This window comes from Dermatophagoides pteronyssinus, unplaced genomic scaffold (assembly GCF_027571235.1).
Source record: "Dermatophagoides pteronyssinus isolate colony J.1.1.1.1 unplaced genomic scaffold, Derpt_VIB-CSIC_2022.12 sq0016, whole genome shotgun sequence".
NCBI classification, from domain to species: domain Eukaryota; kingdom Metazoa; phylum Arthropoda; class Arachnida; order Sarcoptiformes; family Pyroglyphidae; genus Dermatophagoides; species Dermatophagoides pteronyssinus.
Window position 1 is genome coordinate 215,285 of NW_027461540.1, and position 21,196 is coordinate 236,480.

The following is a 21,196-nucleotide window of genomic DNA, read 5'->3' on the forward strand; positions in this document are numbered from 1 at the left end:
CAAAGTGTTTTATTGGTTTTATGTTTTACTGGATAATCAACCAAAAAAAGAAACTTGTCTATTTGATTGCATCATTGCATTTCAGGTATGATAATGTTGTTTCTATATGTTTGCACCGCGAAAAGAGACCACCACCTTGAACAAAACGATGGCGACAACGACCAGACAACCACACACACATACAACAACCTTCCTTCTTCTAATCTTCATTCATCAATGAAATACATTCCATACATTCATTCATTGATAATCTCTATCTCCGTGTATGTAAGTAAACATTCCACGGTTTTTTTTTGTTTTTGACATTGAAAAAAGAGAGAAAAAAATTAACTGATCAAGTTTCGTAATCACCTTGCTTTTTTCTCTTTACTTTTTTCCTTCCTAAATATCAAAAAAAAGAATCAATGAATGAATCATCATCGACAACATTGAGGTTTTTTTTTGTTTTGAAGCAATCCATATTTTCTCTTTGAAAAACCAAAATGTAAGTAGAAACAGAAGGAGTGAAAAAAATTTCCGGTTATAAAATTTGAAAGAAATTTACTCATTTTCTTTTAAATCCATTTTAGTTTAGTTTTTTTATTTTATCAATTTTTTGTTTGATTGATCTGATTAATTTGATTCTCAAATTCGAATCTTCTATACAAATATAAATCCAAAAAAAAAGAAAAAACGAAAAAAAAGTAAAAGTTTTATGGCACTAAAATTAAATGAAATTCAATAAAGATAATGATTGATTAGATGATATGATCAGAAAATGTCAAAGATACATTTGATTTGATTGTATCGTGTGTAATATTTTTTTTTTAGTTTTGGCTTGGTTGATTAGGAAAACTTTGGAAAAAGATTATTTGTGATTAAGGATGATTTTTTTTGATGATGATGATGATGATGATAATGGTCTTAACTAAACGATGATGATGCTTTTTGTTGGAAAAATGAGAAAATTCAAAATTCAAAAGGAATGAAAAAGGTTGTTTGTGTTCGATCCATCGCGGTAGATGGCGGTAGCAGGTCCATTTGTGTTTGATTTTTTTTTGATGGAAATTACAACAAAAAAAAAATGGTTCACATTTGATGATTATTATCCAAAAAGTTGACATCATTATGAATTCAGATTCATCCAGTCATCCAGCAATTCAATCATTCAAGTTCCATTTTACATTTGCCTTTAAGCTGTCGTTTTTGAAAACGACGAATACGTTCATGCCATTCATCACCCCAATCGATAACAATACTATTACGATCAGCAATCAAACGATAATTTTGTAATGTTTCTTTTTGATATGTACCTATATAATTAAAGTCGAAATGATTAGGTCAGATGATGATTTTATTTTGGGGAAAAACGTTTTGGAACACTTACCAAGTATTAAATATGTATGTTTAATTTTTAATTTTGGACATTTACATTGAAAATCTGACATTGGTATCCATAAATAATCCAATGGTTTTTTTAATCTTAAATTTCCATGTTTAAACATATGGCCAATTTGTATTGTAAATCTTATCCAATCATTACCAAATGTTTCACGTGATATAACATTTGCCTGGATAGCTGTGGATATATTGAGATCAAAATCAAACAGAAAAAAAATCGAAAATCAAATTTGTCACAAACAAACATTTGACAGAGATTAAATAATCCTGAAACGTTCCCGAACAAAAACGGACAAAGCAAACACTGGACACATATGCTCGGACACAAAGCTCGGGAAAATAAAAATATTTTTTACTTTTTTTTTACTTACCAAAATCTTTGCTACAATATTTTAGCATATTAATACGTTTGGTTGATAATCGACATTCAAAACAACCGTTTTCGGCTATTTTCATTTTTAAAAAAAAAAAACGGTGAAAAAACATGATTGAACAAAAATCCGATTTTAAAAGTTTGATTTTTTTGAAAAACTTACATGATGTTGATTCTTGTTCATCTTCTTGACTGGTTGTTTCACTTGATATGAAATTTATTTCATTATTTTGTGGAATTTCTGCAATGAAAACGAAAACGATGATAAATTTGAAAAAGGAAATTCATCATTCAAACTTACTTATGCATGGTTGAATTGGTGATCGTGATTGTTGATATCCCTGATTGTTGATGTTTTTTTGTTGATGGTTGCGTGGGAGTGAAAAAAAATTGATAAATTTTTCAATTTTGAAAATTTAAAATTTTATTATTAAACTTACTTTAGCACAACGATTACAAGTTAAACCGGTAACACCAGGTTTACATTGACATTGACCACTAGTTATATTACAGGTACGACCAGATGATCCAACCGGATGACAATCACATGCTATACACATATCAATGTGTCATTTTTGTGTGAAAATAGTCCGAGCAGAAAACAAAAAACAAAACGGATATGATTCATTTTGGGATCGAAAAGCGAAAAAAAGAAAGAATTTTATTGAATAAATAAAAAGACATTGACTAACTTACCTCGACATGCTTTACGATGTGATATTGGTTTACTGGAATCACGATAATAGCCTAAAGGTAATGAACGAAACGAAAATCAAAATTGATTAACATATTGAAAACAACAACAAAAGAAAGAAAGCGATCAACAAAGATCATACACACAATGACAGAATGGCAATGTGTTTATTGGTGTGTCAAACAATAGAGAAAAAAAATCAACAACGATATTTTTTTTTTTTGTTGGATCAAATATGGAACTAATGGAACGGGAGAAACAAAAACCGAATGAAATAGAGAGATCTGACAACGAAAAAAATGAAAATAAATCATCAGAGCGAAGGAAAAAAAAGTGATCCAAAATCGTTGATAAAAACATAGAACGTATGTCAATGAAATGTGTGTGTGTAACATACCTTCTTTACAATAATGGCAATGACGACCAGCTGTATTATGGCGACAATTTAAACAAACACCACCACTTTTACGTCCAGATAATTTATAAAGTTCCATATTGAAACGACATTTTCTGGCATGATGATTACAGTTACAAGCTACAAAAAAAATAATAATAAAATGATAATGATATTTTTAAAAAATATTAAAGGTAACATCAATGTTATTAAAATAAGAATTTTCTTCTTTCCTTCGAAAGATGCACGTTTTTAATGATTGATTAACATGATTAGAAAAAAAATCGCAAGAATTTTTGGTTTGAGCAAAAGAAATTCTGTGTAAATGGAATTCTATACGAATTCTTCTTTGGAAATTTAACTGCTAAAAAAAAATATTAACATTGTTTTCGCTTGAAAGATTTTGATTTATTTTATTTTATTTTAGTTTCAACACTTTCAGTTTCAAAGAATTTTGTTTTTTTTTTTGTTCAATAAACTTTATGACTGAATGGAATGGGTGAAATTTTCTATTTGCAAAAATTTTTGTTTGAAAAAATTTTGTTCATTTTTTTCAAAAATCGAATTACGTGATTTCATTCCAATCCATATAATCAACAAAAAAAAACACAGTGAGAATCCAGGAATGGAAGAAAATTTCCGAAAATTACTTTTTTCAAACAACAACAACAACAAATACCCGATATCAAAATACCGACGTCGTTGTTGTTGTCGTCAGTCAACATTCCGTTCTGAACCAAACGAAAAAAAATCTATTAAATTAAGTAGATTTTTTTTTCAGCGAAGCTCATTTTAACTTTTTTCTCCGTCGATCATCATCATCATCATTATAATTTGTTCCATTGAATGGAATGATTAGTTGAATCGAAAGAATGTGAAACACAGAAAGATTCTATAAACATTCTTAACATACTAAAAAATTCTCTCTTTTTCATCTTTATTGGCTTTTTCTTTGGGTTTTCTTTTCATCAATTATTAATACAAATTACCCACCAACGAAAGAAAAAATTTGAAAGATTCAATGAACTTTGTATGAATAACGAAACGAAAACGAAACTAGAAAAAAAAATTCCAAAGATTCAGTCGTGATTCTCACATGAAACAACATTAATTATTTTTTTTTTTGGCAGCCAGAATTCTGTTTTTGCGAAAAAAAAGAAATTCTTTAATGTTGTTGTTGTTGTTGTTTTTCAGTTAATGTTTAAAAAACATTATGTATTTTTTTTTTTAAAAACATTGGTCTATCATCATCATCGTTGTTGTTGTTGTAATTGTTTTGACAACAACAACATTTACAGGCAAAAAAATGGATTTTCGGGATTCTGAAAAAAAACGAACAAGAAGAAATTTTCTGTTAAGTAGTTTTAGCCATCTATCATCCATCTATGATTCTTTGATTTTCTTTTTTTTAAAAAAACAGATATTCCCCTTGAGAAGAAAGAAAGAATCTTTACCTTTTTTTTATTATCCAGTTTCATTAAATGTGTGTGTGAAAAAAAACAAAAGAAAAATAACAAGAATCCTTGTCAGACGAACAGAATTGTAATCCCGACAACAAAAAAAAAAATATTACACTTATGAAATGTAAAGTGCAAAATGGAAAAAAAAATTTTCACTTTCTGATCATATTCTTTTCCTTGATTATTCCCAATACTCATTTATGAAAAAGACGTTTTCAATTTTTGCTTCCATTATTCTTGCGAAGAGAGAGAATGAGAGGAAACGTATCATGTAAAAATATAGATAAAAATTACCCAAACACGCACCAGACATTTAGGATTCTTTCATTTAACGAATGAAGAGAACGAAGCGATTCGAATGATGATTTTTCATTTTTTTTTCTCTCTCATGGGATCGATTAAGAAAAATATATCACCATTATCATCATCATCATTCTTCATGAATTTTCTTCTTCTTTCTTTTTTTTTTAATTTAACAATGAAAAATCTCTACTGACAACAGCAACAAGAATATTCTCTAGAAAAAAAGCTGACAAAACACTAATGACTAATCATCGCACACAAACGAAAAGACTAACTGAAGAAGAATCCTATAAAAACGTGTTTCACAGGATAAAAAAAACGATGAAGAAAGAAATCACCTCAAAATAAAACTTTGGCGGTATATTTTCATTCGGTCATTGTGCATTATTGACAATTTGAATTTTGAATTTCGGTGTTTAACTCTTGCCACAAATAAAAAATAAGACGAAGACGAACTGAAATAAAGTTTTGAAAAAAAAATCAAATGAAATAAGTAAACAATTCAAAAAGAAAAAGAAAGAAAAAATCTAAATCTTAAATTCAAACTGAAAAAAAATGAAGAAGAAAAAGATTCCGACAACATTTGACATGTGTTCGGTACAATATGCACACACACCTGTCCACCTGCAAACCTTCGAAAGAAAATCAAAAATGACCTGAAAAATGATTTTAAGCCAAGGGGAAAATCAAACACAAACAAACAAAAAAAATTATGATAGACCGCTTGGCTTCAACCAACGAACGAACGAACGAAAATGCAAATTGTAGAAATTGAAGAAGAAAAAAAAGTTTAATTCATCATCAAACACCTTCAAGGTGGTCGCGATCAGTGACCAATGTCACACACACTCTTACACAGGTAAAATCATTCAAGTGGTCGTTTTTCAATTCAATTTATTATTGTCGACCAGGGTCAAAAATATCATCATCATAATCATAATGATAAATAATAAAAATCAAGCTAATTTCACTTCTTCTATACGGAAAAAAACTGATTTCTTATCAAGAAATTCTTGGTTGTTGAAAAAAATTTATGAAAATTATAGGTCAAGTGAGTATTATTATCATGGTAAAATGATAAAATATTTAAGACTTTTAAACTAAGTTAAGGTTAAGGTTTTAAAAAGTAAACTTACGTTGACATTCTAATGCTTCATGTGCTGTAGCTCTTGCCCATGGTTGATCAAAATAAAATTGTTTACATTTTTCACAATCTCGTCCAGCCGTATTATGTTTACAATCGCAAATCAATTGACCATCATTATCTTCAATACATCTTCAATAATCAATCGATATAAAGTCAATCGAAAAAAATATTGAAATTTCAATCAAAATCAATCAATAAAACAACTTTAAAAAATCTTACCTTGAAGCATGACCATTACCTGATAAGATTGGCAAGATGGGAAAAAAATGAAAAAATAATAAAGTTACATAATTGAAACAAAGAAACTGACAAATAAAAAAAACATGCACACCAACACAGGTGTATTTTTAATGAATTAATTATAACTCATGTCATGAATTTTTCATTTTTTTTTACTTTTGGACTGAACTAAAACTGAAACAAATTCTTGGATGCAAAAAAAAACTATAAAAACAATGAAATCACTATTACTATAGATGATTACTATTGGGATCGTTACTGAATGATCGTTCAAATATGATGATGATGATCATCATCGTGATTATCGTTACTTTATTATGATTATATAATAGTGTAACTTACATTTACAACGACCACCAACAGCCAAATCGGATACAGCATAAAATATACTATCTAATCGATTATTGTTGAAGCCATTATCATTACCACTACTACCATCATCGTTAACCGGATTTGTTTTCATTGTTTTTGTTTTATTTTTATTATTATCATCAACACCATCTAAATCATCATCTTCATCTTCATCCAAATCATCCGTATCATCTTCATCTTCATCATCATCATCGTTGCTGTTTGAACGAAATTGTTTAATTTTATGGGTTGGTGGTTGATCATTTTGAACCAAAGTTTTTGATGCTGCGGCAGCCGAAGAATCCATTGTACTTAGTCTGTTTTTTTTCAAATTGAAAAAACACGAAAAAAATTAATCAAATTTTGAGTGATGGACGTTTGAGAAAAAAAAACATTCGAAATCGAAAACATTCGAATTCGAACACTATCGACTATCGATACATTCGACCATCACTATCCATATCCACATACCTATTGAAAACAATTTTAATATCGGTTGCTGTAACCCAATCTTGTAATACTGGACTATTATCAAAATCATATGCTGATGGACGACCTTCCAATGTTGAAAATGCTACCCTTGATCCTTGAATTGGTTCGGTATTTGAATCAGCACATAATGGTTCCTGTTCGTTGGCTACATATTTTAACCGATTGATTTCCCGGATTAAAAATCGATCAAAAAATCAATCAATTCAAAAACCAAACAAACCTTTGGTAATTGCAGCACGATTTTGTCTACCATATACCTTACGACATTGACTAGAATAATATTGAAACGGGTGCCATGTTTCACCATAATCCATACTTTTTAATATTGCCATTGAATCAGGTTTCATATCGCAAAATTGTAAACTAATATATGTTAATTCATATTTTTTACCTAATCTTAATATAGCTGTAACATTTTGTTGTGGATCATCGAATGTTTCCGATATCCAACATGTTAAATTATGTGGATTATTTAAATCAGTTAAATATTTGGATGGATGACTATAACGATAATCATTTTGATCACATAATTGACAATTATGTTCTTGTTGTTGATTTTGGCTATTTCCACCTTGATCTTGATCATCATTATCTTGATTCAAACGCATAAAACAATGTCGTGTTGGTGTTTGGCCACATTCACTTGATACCTGTGTGCAATTGGGAAATGTGAATATTTTTTGAATGTTTTACGTTCGTTTGTTTGGGTAATTAGATTTTGGTTAATTACCTCTACTTGTTTACCGAATGCAGCATTTACAAAATCCGGTATACATCTCTTGGGATTTCCTTTGGTTTTGGTTGAAAAAAGTGGAAAAAAATTGAAAATTTTTTGAAAAAAAAGTGTCAGAAGCGAAAAATGATTAATTTCTTAGTTTGGTAGAAAAAATGCAAGAAGGAAAAAAATGAAATTCTTCATTAGGGAAATTATCAGCATAATCGAAGAAAAAAAACTGTCAGAATTTTTCTTTCATTTCTGACGGAAAATCATCATTAGTGTTTTTTTTGGGAAATTTTCAATGTAAAAATCAATTTTTTTTCATCGATAAAAATTTTTTCAAAAGTGAAAAAATCTTTGCTACTTTTTTTTTATCGATTAGAATTACACATTATGATGATCAACATTAATTGCTTGATGAGTTTTTCTCTGGTTAACAAGTAACCAGAGAAAAAGCTGTTTTAATGATAATGATAATGGTGGTGTTACACTAATTTACACTAATCATCATCATTATATGAATATTGATTGGATTTTCAACACTCTCTTTCTCTCTCCCTAATTTCCTGCAAACAAAAAAAAAAATATGTTCCCGATAACAAATGGAAAAATGATGTTCATAATGATGATACATTTGGGTTAATTTGGGTTCGCATCATTGGATTTCGGAAAAAAACAAAAATTTTGAAATAAAATCCCATACCTGAATCATCATAACAAGGATCGGTTAATATTGAATTTTGTAACAATGATGAGGAGGAGGAAAAATATTGTGATTTTTTCGGTAATGATAAACATTGATGATCAACAATAATATTGTTGATCATCAACAATATCACCAACATTATTTTCGTATTGATTAACATTGTTGTTGTTTGACATGGTGTCATCGTCGTTGATGATGAATTTTTTATTCGCATCTTTTTCCTTTTAATCATCATCATCATCATTTCATTATTTTACGAGGAAAATCACATGTCACATGATTGATTTCAGTGAAAATTTTTTTGGTTTGCAAAATTCAACAGTAAACACATATGAAACACTTGGAACCAGAAAAACGAATTGAGAGAATCCACACACAAACACACACACTGGTGAATCACTTCAGACCAATCCAATTGTTGTGTGAAGCTTTTGGTTAATATAAATATAATCTTGTTTAATCCCCATATGATGATGGTGGTGGTGGTGAGTCATTTGGTTTTCGCACTTTAATTGGCTGTTTCACAAAGCATCAAAAGAATATTCCAAATGAACGAAAACAAACACTCAAAAATGAGAATTGATGAGGAAAATTTCGATTGGTCAAGCAAACGATGAAAACATAATCAAATATTTTGAACATTTAAATGGACACCTTTTTTTCGCGCGCCAACAAAATCAAGAATTTTTAAAAAATGAAACTGAAAAATCGACTGACTTTTTTCGGGTAAAAAACTGAAAAAAAGAATACACAAAGTTTCAAGTTTTTTGTTTTTTTTGAATATTCCACCGTGTGTGTGTGCGCACCGATAGAAGTGTGAAATGAAAATGAATGAAAAAATCTATCCCGCTACTTGATCTGTTCTGATCAAAAGCTACGCGCTTCATTCATTCATTCATTCAGGACTTGAAATGGATTTTAGGTTGGTCTTGGTCGTCGATAGGCAAGGAAATGAACAGAATAGAGGGAAGGGAGATGAACAGAGCCAGCAAGCTGGCTTTTCTGATTGAAACGATCCACGCATATTTTGGAAAGAAGAAAATGAATGAATGAATGGTGAAAACAGCTTTTTTTTGGTTTTTCGTGCTTACTAACTTAACTAAACTAAACACAGCAGGCTGAATAAAATGTGTAAAAATGATGTGATGGTGTATTTGATCGAAAAGGATATTATTCTTCTTTTCAGCTTAATATCGTGTGTGTACTATAGTAGTAGGGTAGACATCACTGATGATGATGATGAATTTTGTGTGATGAAAAATTTGCCCAAAAAAGAAAAAAAAAATATTTTTCATTTTTTTTTGGCCATTGATGACTTGATCGAAAGCAGAGAAGAAGCAACATTTATTCTTAACTTGACTTTTTCTTTTTCATCTTTGAAGATTTCCAGAAATGATTATCATTTCATAATCAGATAAACATTTCTTCTGAAAATATGTTTCAACATTTTTTTCAAAAAATGACATTTTTTGTCGTTGTTTGTTTGTTTTTCTGGATTACATCTTTTTTTCATTTTTTGCTTTTGTTGCTTATCCTCTTTGCTTGATTGATAACACATATTGATATTGCCTTGACTTTGAATATTTGTTTGTTATTTTGATTTTTTTTTTGCCAATTTGAAATTGTATAATTTCTTTAATTTAATTTAATCAAATTAAATTTATTACACTAACAACCAACCAAACAATCGAGAAAGCCAATTGCTGCATCAATTTTTTTCTTGATTGTAATTTATTTTTGTTGTCCAATTCTTCTGAAATGAATTTTTCTTGTAAAATGAATCCAATTTGTCTTTCTTGTCTCTGCTGTGTTTGTTTGTAAGAATTTTTTTTTCTGTTTAGACATTTGTCTAAACAGAATGTTTATAAGGATAATGTTTCTCTTTTTTTTTTTTTTTTTTTTTGGTAAACATCCTATACACTTATAAATGCCAATTTATAATTTATTTATTTTGATGGAAAGCGGGGGGGAAGAAAGAATGATGCTATTTTGTTTGCATCATTGATTGTCATTTTGGTTGTTTTGTTTTTGGCGGTCACTGTGTTTGATCATCATCATCATTTGGATATAAACATTCAAACATTTGAAACGAAAAATCTACCAACCAAGTAGCATTACATCAAACACAGAATTACATAACACACAGAATTTTTAGAGAGAATTAAAGGAATTAAACCCAACCAAACGACAAAAAACGAACAATAATGATATGCAAATATTTTTTCAAATCATGTGGAAATATCGATTGGATTTGGATCAATCAAGTTTAGTGTGTGAGAAAAAAACTCAATTTATATTATTGATAACTAAAAAGAAGAATTCATAATGACCATCATTATTATTCATTCAAGACATTCTTTTTGACAACCAAGCAAATTGATCGACCGATCAGATGAAGCAAAAAAAAAAAAAACAAAAATAGTTTTCGTTTTTGATCATTTGAAAAACTGGAAAAACAACTTCAAAAAAAAACAAAAACAAAACATCGATTAATTACCATTTTTAAAAAAATCTTTAATTTTTGCTTCTCCAAGTGGATTAACATATGTCTGGAGTGATGCGATTGATCATTATCAATATGTTTTTTTGGTCAATTTATTGAATGATTATCGGGATTCTGTTAATCGAACAAGAATTGTCACATGACAAATCGTCTTGCATATACAGGGATGATGATGATGACAAATTAAAGAGATGAAATGGTGGGGATGGTGATGAAAGGAAATTGAATTTCTTCTTCGTTTTCATCAGTTTTTTTCTGTCTGATCAAATTAATCATTTTGGACAGGCAAAAAAACTTTTTTGAAAAAATTTATTTCAATTTTTCTGGCTGTTTTGGTTTCACTGATTCGAATATTCGAATGTCTGTTTGTGTGAAAATAGCCTTGAAAGAAAGATTTCGAAACTTGTATTTTTTTTTCCTTTTTTCGAGTAAAAAAATTAGAAAAATAAATCATCAAATTAATCAACGATAACAAAACAACAAAAATAAAATAAATAAATTTCCATCATAAATCATTGGCCGAGAGAGTAATGTTGTTGTTGAAAAAATGATTGAAAAAACATATGCATATTGCAATCATCTCATAATCGTTTTGATCAACGGATTTTTTTTGGTTAACAAGCCAAAGATTTTATCCTGCATGCCATCCAGCCACAATATTTCATTCGAATAACTCTCAAGCCACTAATCTTGACAAGGTCAGGTGATGAAACTCTTCACTTTTTTTTTTTTTTTTGATTGGTGGTGGATGTTCGTTTTGCTTTTGTTGTTTTTTCTTCAAAATTTACTTGATGATTGATGGACTGATGGATTTTTTTGGTGGTGGTGTTTAAAGGGTTGAAAAATATGATGATGATGATTATGATCATAAATTATGTAACAAAACAAATTGTTTTGTATCAAAAATTTTCATTTTACATAAAGGACATTCATCTTTACGTTCGGATGATGTTCGAATCATCATTAGCCAATCTGAAAGACAATTCCAACAAAAAATATGACCACAAAATAATAATGTTGGATTTCGTTGTTGTTGATATAATGATTGAAAACATAATGGACATTTCCGTTGTGTTCGATTATCGTCCATTACTTTTGTTTCATTAATCGATTGTTTATCGATAGTATTGATCGAATGTTTCTTGTTGTTCGAATGTTTTTTTCTTCGATTAATCAAAATGGTTCGAATAAATTTTGAATAAAATGATAATATCACCGGGATTATGGTCAAAATGGATAATATTTTCAATGATAATTGATTTGAATCGGTTGTTGGTGATGATTTTGAAGTTGCTGTGGTGGAAAGATAACCAATCGATAAACAACGTTTTAAAAAATCTGGATATCGATTTTGTATGAAAAATATTGCCAAATTAATATTGCCAATTGATTCGATCAGGAATTGAAGATTTTCTTCAATCATCATTCTACTGTCATCATCATCATTATCATCATCATTTTTAATCATTATTTTTGTTGCAAAATTCAACAATCTTTTCGGGAATGAATATAAAGCAGCTAAGGATAAACGTTTCCAAATCGATGGTATCGATCGATATCGATGATCAATACAAATTATATGACCATATTCTTCACCTAATGTTTGTCTACCGGATACTGTTGTCAACAGATAATAAATAAATTTGGTAATATCATCAATATATGATTGGTATTGAATCCATTGACGTGTTGGAAGAAATTGTTTACAAATTGAATTCGATTCCGATTGTAATATGGATTTAATGTAAACATTATCTTTATGCTCACTACGTATTATTTGCGTAATATTTGGTTGAAATTGTTTCAATTTACTATCATTATTTTGATTTTGAGTCATTTTTTTTCGGAAAAAATGAAAATCTTGTTGAAAACATCCAAAACAAAAAACACTTGTTTCATTCGAAAAAATCTCTCACTAGATGTCGCAATCGTATTATTTATTTTTGTCCTTTTAACCGTTTTTTTCACATGTTTTTTTCTCGAAAAAAAAACTTCAAAATTATCAAGATATTTTTCTTAATGAATTTTTCAAAAAATTTAAGGTTTTGTTTATGAATTTTCAAACATTTAAGCATCAAAAATTATTATTATGGACAATAAAAACCCGGTTTGGTTTGGCCCGAAATGGTATGTTTTGATGATAATTTTTTTTTGTAATTTGAAAATAATTTTCTTCCAAATCCAGTTTCCAATCGAAAACATCAACAACAATGTAATTATGATGTACTTGGTGTCAAACCAAATGCATCAGCATCGGAAATTAAAAATGCTTATTATGAAAAATCAAAAAAATATCATCCAGATTTGAATAAAGAACCTGGATCGGATATAAAATTTCAACAAATCAATTCAGCATATGAAACATTATCAAATGAAACAAGTCGTAATGATTATGATATAAGTCGTGGTTATTTATCCAGAAATCCTATACATAATAATCCAACAACGTCATCTTCTCGAAAGTAAGTATAGTGTAGGAAAAACTTATCATTATCATCAAAAACTGTTTTTTTCAATTACAGCCACGATTTTGATAATTACACCATCTATACAAGAAATATTTATCGACGAATGAAACAAAAAGAATTTGACAAAGCATATCGTAATTCATCCACTTATGGTGGCCCAAATAATACTGGTCGAAAAGATTTTCGTCAACAAATGGCCGAAGAACAAGCATTTTATGAAAGTTTAGATGAAACTTTGAAACAAAAATATGAAGAATATTATATTCGTAAGGATGAAAATTTGCGCAATAATAATCGTGATGAAAAAATGCGATCAAATGTTATGAAAAGTGATAGTCAATTTATTATTTTTGCAGCATTGATACTTTTCTTTTTGATTGTTGGTTCGGTTAATGATATTGCTATTAGTAAGACATCCGACAACGACAATAACAAATCATCATCAACACTTCAATTGAAAAAATAATGCGAAAAAAAGTGTTTGTTTTTTATTTCATTTTATATAACCCTTTGGGTGCAATTTTTTTTCTGTGAAAATAAATAAATAAAAATGAATTTCAAGAAAGTTCAAAACCAGTATTCGAATTGATTGCATAACGTAGTTTATCTTTTAGAGTATTTTTTCGTTGATAATTTGGTAATTTTAATAGATTAAAACAAGTTGAACTTGTTGGTAATCTATTAACAGGATCTTTACGACCGATGGAAAAAAATCCACGTAAAACTGAACCTAATGTATCACCAGTATCTTGATCATCACTAACTTCAACACATCTGATTGAAAATGGTGGTTCTAAATGTGCAAATCCTAACAATGGTGGTTTTGAACATGATGTTACAAATTTTAAAAATAATCGATGTTCATCCGGGGAAAAATCATTTTGCAAAATATCCCATAACCAACAAATAACACGATGATTCGGGTGGAAACCACCAAAATATTTGGTATGTTTACGTAAATCTTCTAGATCGATTGGTGTATTATCACCAGAAATTATTCGTTGAAATTCTGGTGTTGAAAACATTGAAAGCCAATCAGGATTGATAATTGAACGAAATCCTCGAATGAATGCTGCTGTTTGTTCATGAATTTGTGTATGCATACGAAAATGTGCCATTAAATGAATATAACTAATTCGAGTTTCTTTTGTAACCGGTATAGCTTTACCACCATGTAATAGTTCGTGTGTAACAATTTCACCCATACAATCTTCATCAACCGAAAAAGTTAAATCCAATTGTGATATATCACCATCATCATAATGTTTAAGATATGTTAAACTTTTATACAGTTCTGGATCTAATGATGGTAATTCATCAATCGATGAATAAAGGGCACTTTGTTGTTGACCAAGAACTTGACTTAGAAAAAACGATGCAAACGGTACATCCACCACAATACCTTCATAAACAGCTTTACCCAACATTTTACCAACAAATTCAAACAATGATAAATGATTTTCATGTATATATGATGTTGGTGATGGATAAAGACGTTGTTCACTTGTGATACGAAATAAATTCAATCCTGGGTCGAAAACATGTTTAATTGTATCCTCGAGAAATTCTTTAAACACACCATGTTGATCAATACCAGCCTCGTCTAATCCTTGTTCATTAATAAAACGTACACGAATAATACCTTTTAATGCTTGACTAGGAACAGAATTCAATTGTTGATAACCATCTTCAACAATTCTTGAACGATGAATTGTTATTAATGGTGAATTAATAATCAATGTTGATGGATACATTTGTAACATTTGTTTATCATTTGCAATGTATTTTCGAAACAAAACTACACGTTCTTTATGTGGAATTATATGCGGGATTTTTTGCAGAATAGCTTGTGCTGATTTCTTTCCGTGTTCCAAATCCTTCATAAATGATGAAACACGTAGTTCTCTAAATAAAAAGGTAAAAGGAGATTTCAAGATTAAAGATTTTGTGTCAAAAAAGAAAGAACAAACTTGATAAGCCAATGATCTGGCGGTGTAAATGGTCGACGACAATCACGTTTATATAATAACATCAATAGTGAATGAGTTGCATTCAGCAGCGTATTTGATGACATGTTTTGAATATCTTTTTTGATGACAAGGGAGAAAAGAGTGAAAAAATTAGAATTTGAAAAATTCAAAAAACAAAACTTACCAATAAGATTATGCCAAAGAATTTTGAATACAAAATTATTTAAAAAATATGATATTAAAATCAAATCATCAATTCTGAATGGTTTTTGATTTTCATATAATTCAATATCATCCAATATTGTAATTAAATGTGTTGAACATTCACAAAAAATTATCAGAATTTGAAATTCAGGTGCACAACTTTTTGAATGTAAACTAAGATAATCGAGAAATGCCCGACAAGGATTATTTGGTCCAATCATAGTTATAAATCGCCATAAATGTGGTAAAATTAATTCTTTATATGATAAACCAGCAAGAATATCATGTTTCATTTGACTTAATGTATTTAATGCTGAAACATATAATGAACAATAAAGTGCAACTAGAGTTGTTTCAGGTGTTCCCAGACGATATGTTGGCGACCAATTATATGATGCAAAACCTGAACTGGATGAATTTGAACGAACAGCAACCAATGATGTTGCGGCACGTTCTAGCGCTCGACCAATAAAACCTTTACGCCATGATACGGCGGTTGTTGTTGTTGTTGTTGGTGATAATATCGTCGAAGAAGAAGTTGTCAAAGATGAATCATTTGATAATGAACCACCATTATTATTATTCGTTATCAACGATGAAATGACTAATTTATTTTCATCACAATTTTTTTGTTGAATCGTTGTTGTTGTTGTTGTCGGTGTAACAAGTTTAAATAATGATCCAAATATTATTTCAATCATTTGTGGATTCCACAGATATTGTAATTGATTTTTAACATAAATCATTGATTCATGTAATTTTTGATCAACATTTTGTGAAAACCACCCTAAAACTGGATGCCAATGTGTTGTTGTTGATTGTTTACTTAGTACATATTTCTGACAACTATCCAGCATTTTTTTTATTATACACTATATATGTTTGAAATAGAAAGAAAAATGTTAACTCTTTTAAATTGAAAATCATCAACAACAAAAGCTTACCACAAATTCAAACATAAATGATTGAATAGATTTGAATGAAATAAAAGCCAAATTAATATGATTAGCTAATAAACACAGTGTATAATTTCCTTCAAGTTTCCCGAATATTTCCCGTGATTGTTCTTCAATCATTAATAATTCTATTGAACGTTTTAGAATTGGTTCACGATATAATAGTTGAATAGCTTCAGGTGCCAACATATTCAAATGATAAATTAAGGCAGGTAATGAAAATATATACAAAAGAAATTTTTTCAAATAATCATCTGAATAGGAATTTGTTTGTAATGGCCGAATCGATATGGTTATTATAGCTGTAAGGGAAAGTTTTTTCAACGAAGGTTTCGTTCGTGTTAAACCACGCATCAATAAATCATTCAAACATTCATAAAGATTATTTGATTTCATCAATTCTTCGATCAATTGTTGACAAATTTGTTCACCTAATTGCCGATATTTATCATCATTTTGTCGTAATAATAACCATGATGAAGTTGATGTAAATGAAACTAAAATATTTAGAAAAATATTAATCGATGTTTGATGATTTGGTTGTTCGGGACGTAATTGTCGAAGAAATGAACATGCTGTTGTTGAAATATAAATTATTTGTTGTTTCCAATCCGGAATCAGATCCGGATATCGAATCATTATACCAATATATGAATAATCAGGATCATTTGAAAATAATGATGTTAAAAATGTTTGTTTACAAATTGTTTCGAAATAATGAAAATTTCGATCCAAAATATTGACTGGATTTTCACTCGATTTTTTCCATGATGATGATGATTGATTTGTTCTTCTTCTTCGAATAACGAAAAGTAATTTTTTCAGAATATAAAACAATTCTATTGATTTGATTTTTGATCTTTTGTTTGTTGTTGTTGTGGATTGATCATCATTGCCTTGATTATCTTGACTATCGTCGTTATTTGTTTTCAACATTTCATCCAATTCTTGATAAACATTTTGAATAAACTGTTGACGATAATGATATGAACGAAATGCAGCCTGTCATTAGGAAGAAGAATTTCAAAATTTCATTCAAAAAAAAAAAGAAAATTTCAGTTTTTTCTTTACCTGAATCTGGGTGGCTGCACCATTCAATCGGCGATCACGTTCACGTTCTTCACGTGCTTGTCGTGTTGCTTCCAAAAATTTATCACGATCTGCCGATTTTTTTGAGCTGCTTGATTCGAACATTTTTCTCGTTTTTCGGTGAATTTTTTTAATCCGTTTCAAACAAAATACAAAAATCAATCAATTTTTGGCATCATTGAGGATGACGATTTTTGTTCAACACAACGACGACGAATGCAAAATCAATGATGATAACATCAATTTTTTAATCATCATTATTTAAAATCGAAGATAAAAACTTTTGGCAAAACTATATTTACAATTTTGTAAATAAATACACAATGCTGATGATATTTTCTCAATCAATCAATCAATCAATTTTGTTTTTGTTTGTTTGATTGCCAAAATCATTTGTTTTGCTCCAGAAAACAAATAAAGAAAAAAAAATTTCATCGAAAACAAAACAAAAACAAAAATTAGAGAATTCGATTTCGATACAATCGATATTTGGTGTTCCATTATTATTGTCAATAATAATCCAAGACTATTTCGACATGATCATTACCTATAAGCTTAAATAGATGCCATTTTTTGGCCATTAAAATCTGTTGATTTTTTGTTTGAAATCCTTTTTCTGTGATTTTTAAATACGTTTTATTTTTGAGGAGAGGAAAAAATGGACGAAAGAAAAGCACGATATATTCTAACAAATCTAGATGAATTGGCCGATAATCTTAAGCTAACTGAAGAATTTTGGCAACGTTTTGAACGGGAAAAAATTTTCCCAAAAACCTACGTCGAACATATGAAAGTTTGTTTTGAAATAATTTTCCCCGTTGCAAAAAAACTCAATGTTTTCAATAATTTTTTTTCCTAACCAAACAAATATAGAATAACAAAGAATTGGATACGAAAATTTTGAAAAAAAATTTATTAATCGATATAACCAAACGTTCATCACCATCATCATATGAAAAATTATCAAAAATTTTTAAAGATTTATTCTCAAATAATCGTTTGGATGATTGGTATAAAAGCCATTGTGAGTCCATTGATCATTTTTTTCAAAAAAACCAAACACTAATTCCATTTCCATAGATTCAAATCAACGACCTGGTTATTGTTTAATAATAAATAATCAAAATTTTGAAAAAAGTGATAATCGTATTGGATCGGAAAAAGATGTTCGAAAACTTTCCCAAATTTTCGAATGTTTAAATTTTCATGTTGTTGAACGTTCGAATCTTACTCGATCTAAAATGTTAACCCTGATGTCCGACTTGAATGATGATAAAACTCTAAATGATTATGATATTTTCCTCCTAATAATCATGTCACATGGTGATTCAAAACAAATCATCACGGTGGATGAAAAACGTTTAAATTATGATAAAATTGAATATAATTTTAGTCATGAAAAATGTCCACAATTGAAAAATAAACCAAAAATTATTATTTTTAATTGTTGTCGTAAAACGACAACAACATCGAATGATGACGACGATGATGATGAAGATTTAAAAGAACGAAATTTTGAACAACAAGAATCAATCGATGGTGGTGGTGGTACAATCAAAGATATGATTGTCGTCTATTCAACGCTTAAATGTGAGTTTGTTTTGTTTTTGGAAAAGTTTTTTGATTTTAAAAATGAATTTTTTCTTCATTTCTTAATCGAATTCAAAGATTGTCTATCGGTACGTGATGAAGAACAAGGAACATTTTTTGTTGATTGTTTAGTGAAATCATTACAAGAATATAAAGAATCAAATTTGGATAAAATTATTGAAAAAGCAACCGATTTATTAAATGAAAAAGTTACGGATAATTCGAATCAAATTGAACGACGACAAGCGATTGAAATATCGAAAAGAGGTGTTGATAAAGCTGTTTATTTTCGTATTTCACCAAAAGAAAAAATTTAATTTTTTTTTTCAAAACTTTTTTTGACAAACAAGACAACCATGTAATTCTTTTCCTTCCCAAATCAATGTTACCCAAGAGATACTTGTTCAGACACGCACCTTAATTTAAAATTTAAATTAATTTTGTCAAAAAAACCTTTGATCTTGAAATTCATTCGATTTTTGTGTTTGATTATCACCAAAACTCGACATGATGATGGCCAAAATCATCGCAATCTTCTTGATTATTTTATTCGAAAATCTTTTCGAAAGTCAACAACAACAACAACAAACAAGAAAAATATGGCTCGCTGATTCAATTGATTTTCCATTTATGATTGCGTTGAAATTTCGTTCATTGGAAAATCAAAATAAAAGTTTTGTTCAGGAACCATTTTGTACTGGTTCATTGCTGAATCATCAATGGATAATGACAGCTGCAACTTGTGCATCAAAAATTGATTCGAATGATTCGAATAATCGACAACAACAACAACAACAATCATCGGATTTAAAACCAGCCAAAGCTATCATTGGCTCATATCGTAATATATCATTTGTACGATTAACATCGATCGATATCGATAAGGTAATTGTTCATCCATCATATGATTCACGTACAATGGTAAATAATATTGGTTTATTACATTTAAAAAATCTTGCAAATGTTCGTAAAGATCAGGATTTTCGTTATGAATGGGATGATCAAATGACTGTTGAACAATTATACGATACAATCCTAATGACAAGATTAAAATTAATGTTTACATACTTGATGAATGGTAAAGAAATCCCAAATGATCAATGTAAACAAATTTATCATAAATTAAATGTAAATTTACCGGATAATAGTTTATGTTATCAGGCAAAAGATCCGATTCGATTTCATTCGAATTTAGCTGGTGGACCATTAGTCTACACTCAGAAAAATTGTACGTCTGTCCGATGTACAGTATAAGTTAGGGGAAAAGTAAACATCGGCCAAAAAAGGCGGAGCCTAAATAAGAAAAAATTTCTCCTAACTTTCTATGCACAGTAACCTATTATTTGAACGGCATTATTTTAATGAATTTGAATTTCGCTCCAATTTTCAACTTGGTTTTCAACTTGTTCCCGGAAACTTTTTCTATGAGTATTTTTTTGTTGTTAGCAAATTTCTTTTAAAATATCAATTCAAAAATTCACCAGTAATTCATCAGTAATTGAAATAAAAGAAAAATAAATTGTTTTATTAAAACAAAAAATAAGAAATTGGTTTAAGCAAAAACAATAAATAAATAAATTTGAATTCAATTCTTTTCGTTTTTTTCCAGTTCGCAAAAGCGTTAAGTCCATTGTGAATTTCATTATGTTATGATAGTAAGGTCTTAATCTAAATGAGTAATTCAAAATTATTGAATTTGGTCCATTTAAATATTTCCATAAACGTTTCCACAATTTCACTTGAAGTTCTGTTGGTGAACCCATATATCTTGTTAACAATGACACACGACTTTGAATTCAATAACAATATCCTTAGAATAATGATCGATTATGACTTGAAAAATTCAGAAATTTCAAATACATTCTGTGGTTCACCAATCGAAAAAGACGCCACTTAAATTTGATTCTTGATTCGGTGACAATTTTAGGTTTTGTTTGAAAAATTTGAAACAAACTGTTTCATGAACAGGCATTCATTTAGGAACATTTAGCACAATGATGTTCAATGTTTTTTTTTCATTACATTACATTCAGAATGTTTCAATCATTGAGTATCTCGGTTGTCTTTAAGATATCCGGATCAAAATTCGTTCCATTTTTGCAACAATAAATCAACTTTGAATCACCAAATTCGTTAATTATTTCCATTAAAAACTTAG

The 21,196-nt window shown here is 29.0% G+C and overlaps 5 protein-coding genes across 6 annotated transcripts; 2 read left to right on the forward strand and 3 right to left on the reverse strand.

Annotated features, from left to right (window-relative positions):
* The first annotated feature begins 17 nt into the window (after positions 1 to 17).
* LOC113792722 (uncharacterized) lies at positions 18 to 13,794 on the forward strand. Of its 2 annotated transcripts, XM_075822383.1 has the most exons (4): positions 18 to 267; positions 12,804 to 12,888; positions 12,947 to 13,223; positions 13,284 to 13,794. In XM_075822383.1, exons 1-4 carry the CDS (start codon positions 88 to 90, stop codon positions 13,693 to 13,695), a joined length of 954 nt encoding a protein of 317 aa, XP_075678498.1. In that variant the 5' UTR covers positions 18 to 87; the 3' UTR covers positions 13,696 to 13,794. The 2 variants fall into 2 exon arrangements, with proteins under 2 accessions (XP_075678498.1, XP_027198446.2); XM_027342645.2 differs by lacking the exon at positions 18 to 267 and having other exon boundaries at positions 12,706 to 12,888.
* LOC113792728 (netrin-1-like) lies at positions 550 to 9,206 on the reverse strand. The gene is made up of 15 exons (XM_075822371.1): positions 8,256 to 9,206; positions 7,565 to 7,623; positions 7,055 to 7,484; positions 6,814 to 6,979; positions 6,334 to 6,659; positions 5,971 to 5,989; positions 5,741 to 5,880; positions 2,845 to 2,982; positions 2,450 to 2,500; positions 2,194 to 2,303; positions 2,055 to 2,094; positions 1,917 to 1,994; positions 1,752 to 1,826; positions 1,367 to 1,558; positions 550 to 1,292 (listed from the first exon to the last, which is right to left on the reverse strand). The coding sequence occupies exons 1-15, from the start codon at positions 8,500 to 8,502 to the stop codon at positions 1,144 to 1,146; spliced, it is 2,220 nt and encodes a 739-aa protein (XP_075678486.1). The 5' UTR covers positions 8,503 to 9,206; the 3' UTR covers positions 550 to 1,143.
* Positions 11,151 to 12,683, reverse strand: LOC113792721 (peroxisome biogenesis factor 10-like). The gene has a single exon (XM_027342644.2). It carries the CDS (start codon positions 12,596 to 12,598, stop codon positions 11,627 to 11,629), a length of 972 nt encoding a protein of 323 aa, XP_027198445.2. The 5' UTR covers positions 12,599 to 12,683; the 3' UTR covers positions 11,151 to 11,626.
* On the reverse strand, positions 13,693 to 17,859 carry LOC113792717 (ubiquitin-protein ligase E3B). The gene is made up of 5 exons (XM_027342640.2): positions 17,431 to 17,859; positions 16,348 to 17,361; positions 15,384 to 16,275; positions 15,200 to 15,314; positions 13,693 to 15,134 (listed from the first exon to the last, which is right to left on the reverse strand). Exons 1-5 carry the CDS (start codon positions 17,551 to 17,553, stop codon positions 13,787 to 13,789), a joined length of 3,492 nt encoding a protein of 1,163 aa, XP_027198441.2. The 5' UTR covers positions 17,554 to 17,859; the 3' UTR covers positions 13,693 to 13,786.
* A 143-nt stretch (positions 17,860 to 18,002) lies between these two features.
* LOC113792720 (caspase-3-like) lies at positions 18,003 to 19,509 on the forward strand. The gene is made up of 4 exons (XM_027342643.2): positions 18,003 to 18,241; positions 18,322 to 18,472; positions 18,529 to 19,038; positions 19,117 to 19,509. Exons 1-4 carry the CDS (start codon positions 18,107 to 18,109, stop codon positions 19,353 to 19,355), a joined length of 1,035 nt encoding a protein of 344 aa, XP_027198444.2. The 5' UTR covers positions 18,003 to 18,106; the 3' UTR covers positions 19,356 to 19,509.
* Positions 19,510 to 21,196: the final 1,687 nt, after the last annotated feature.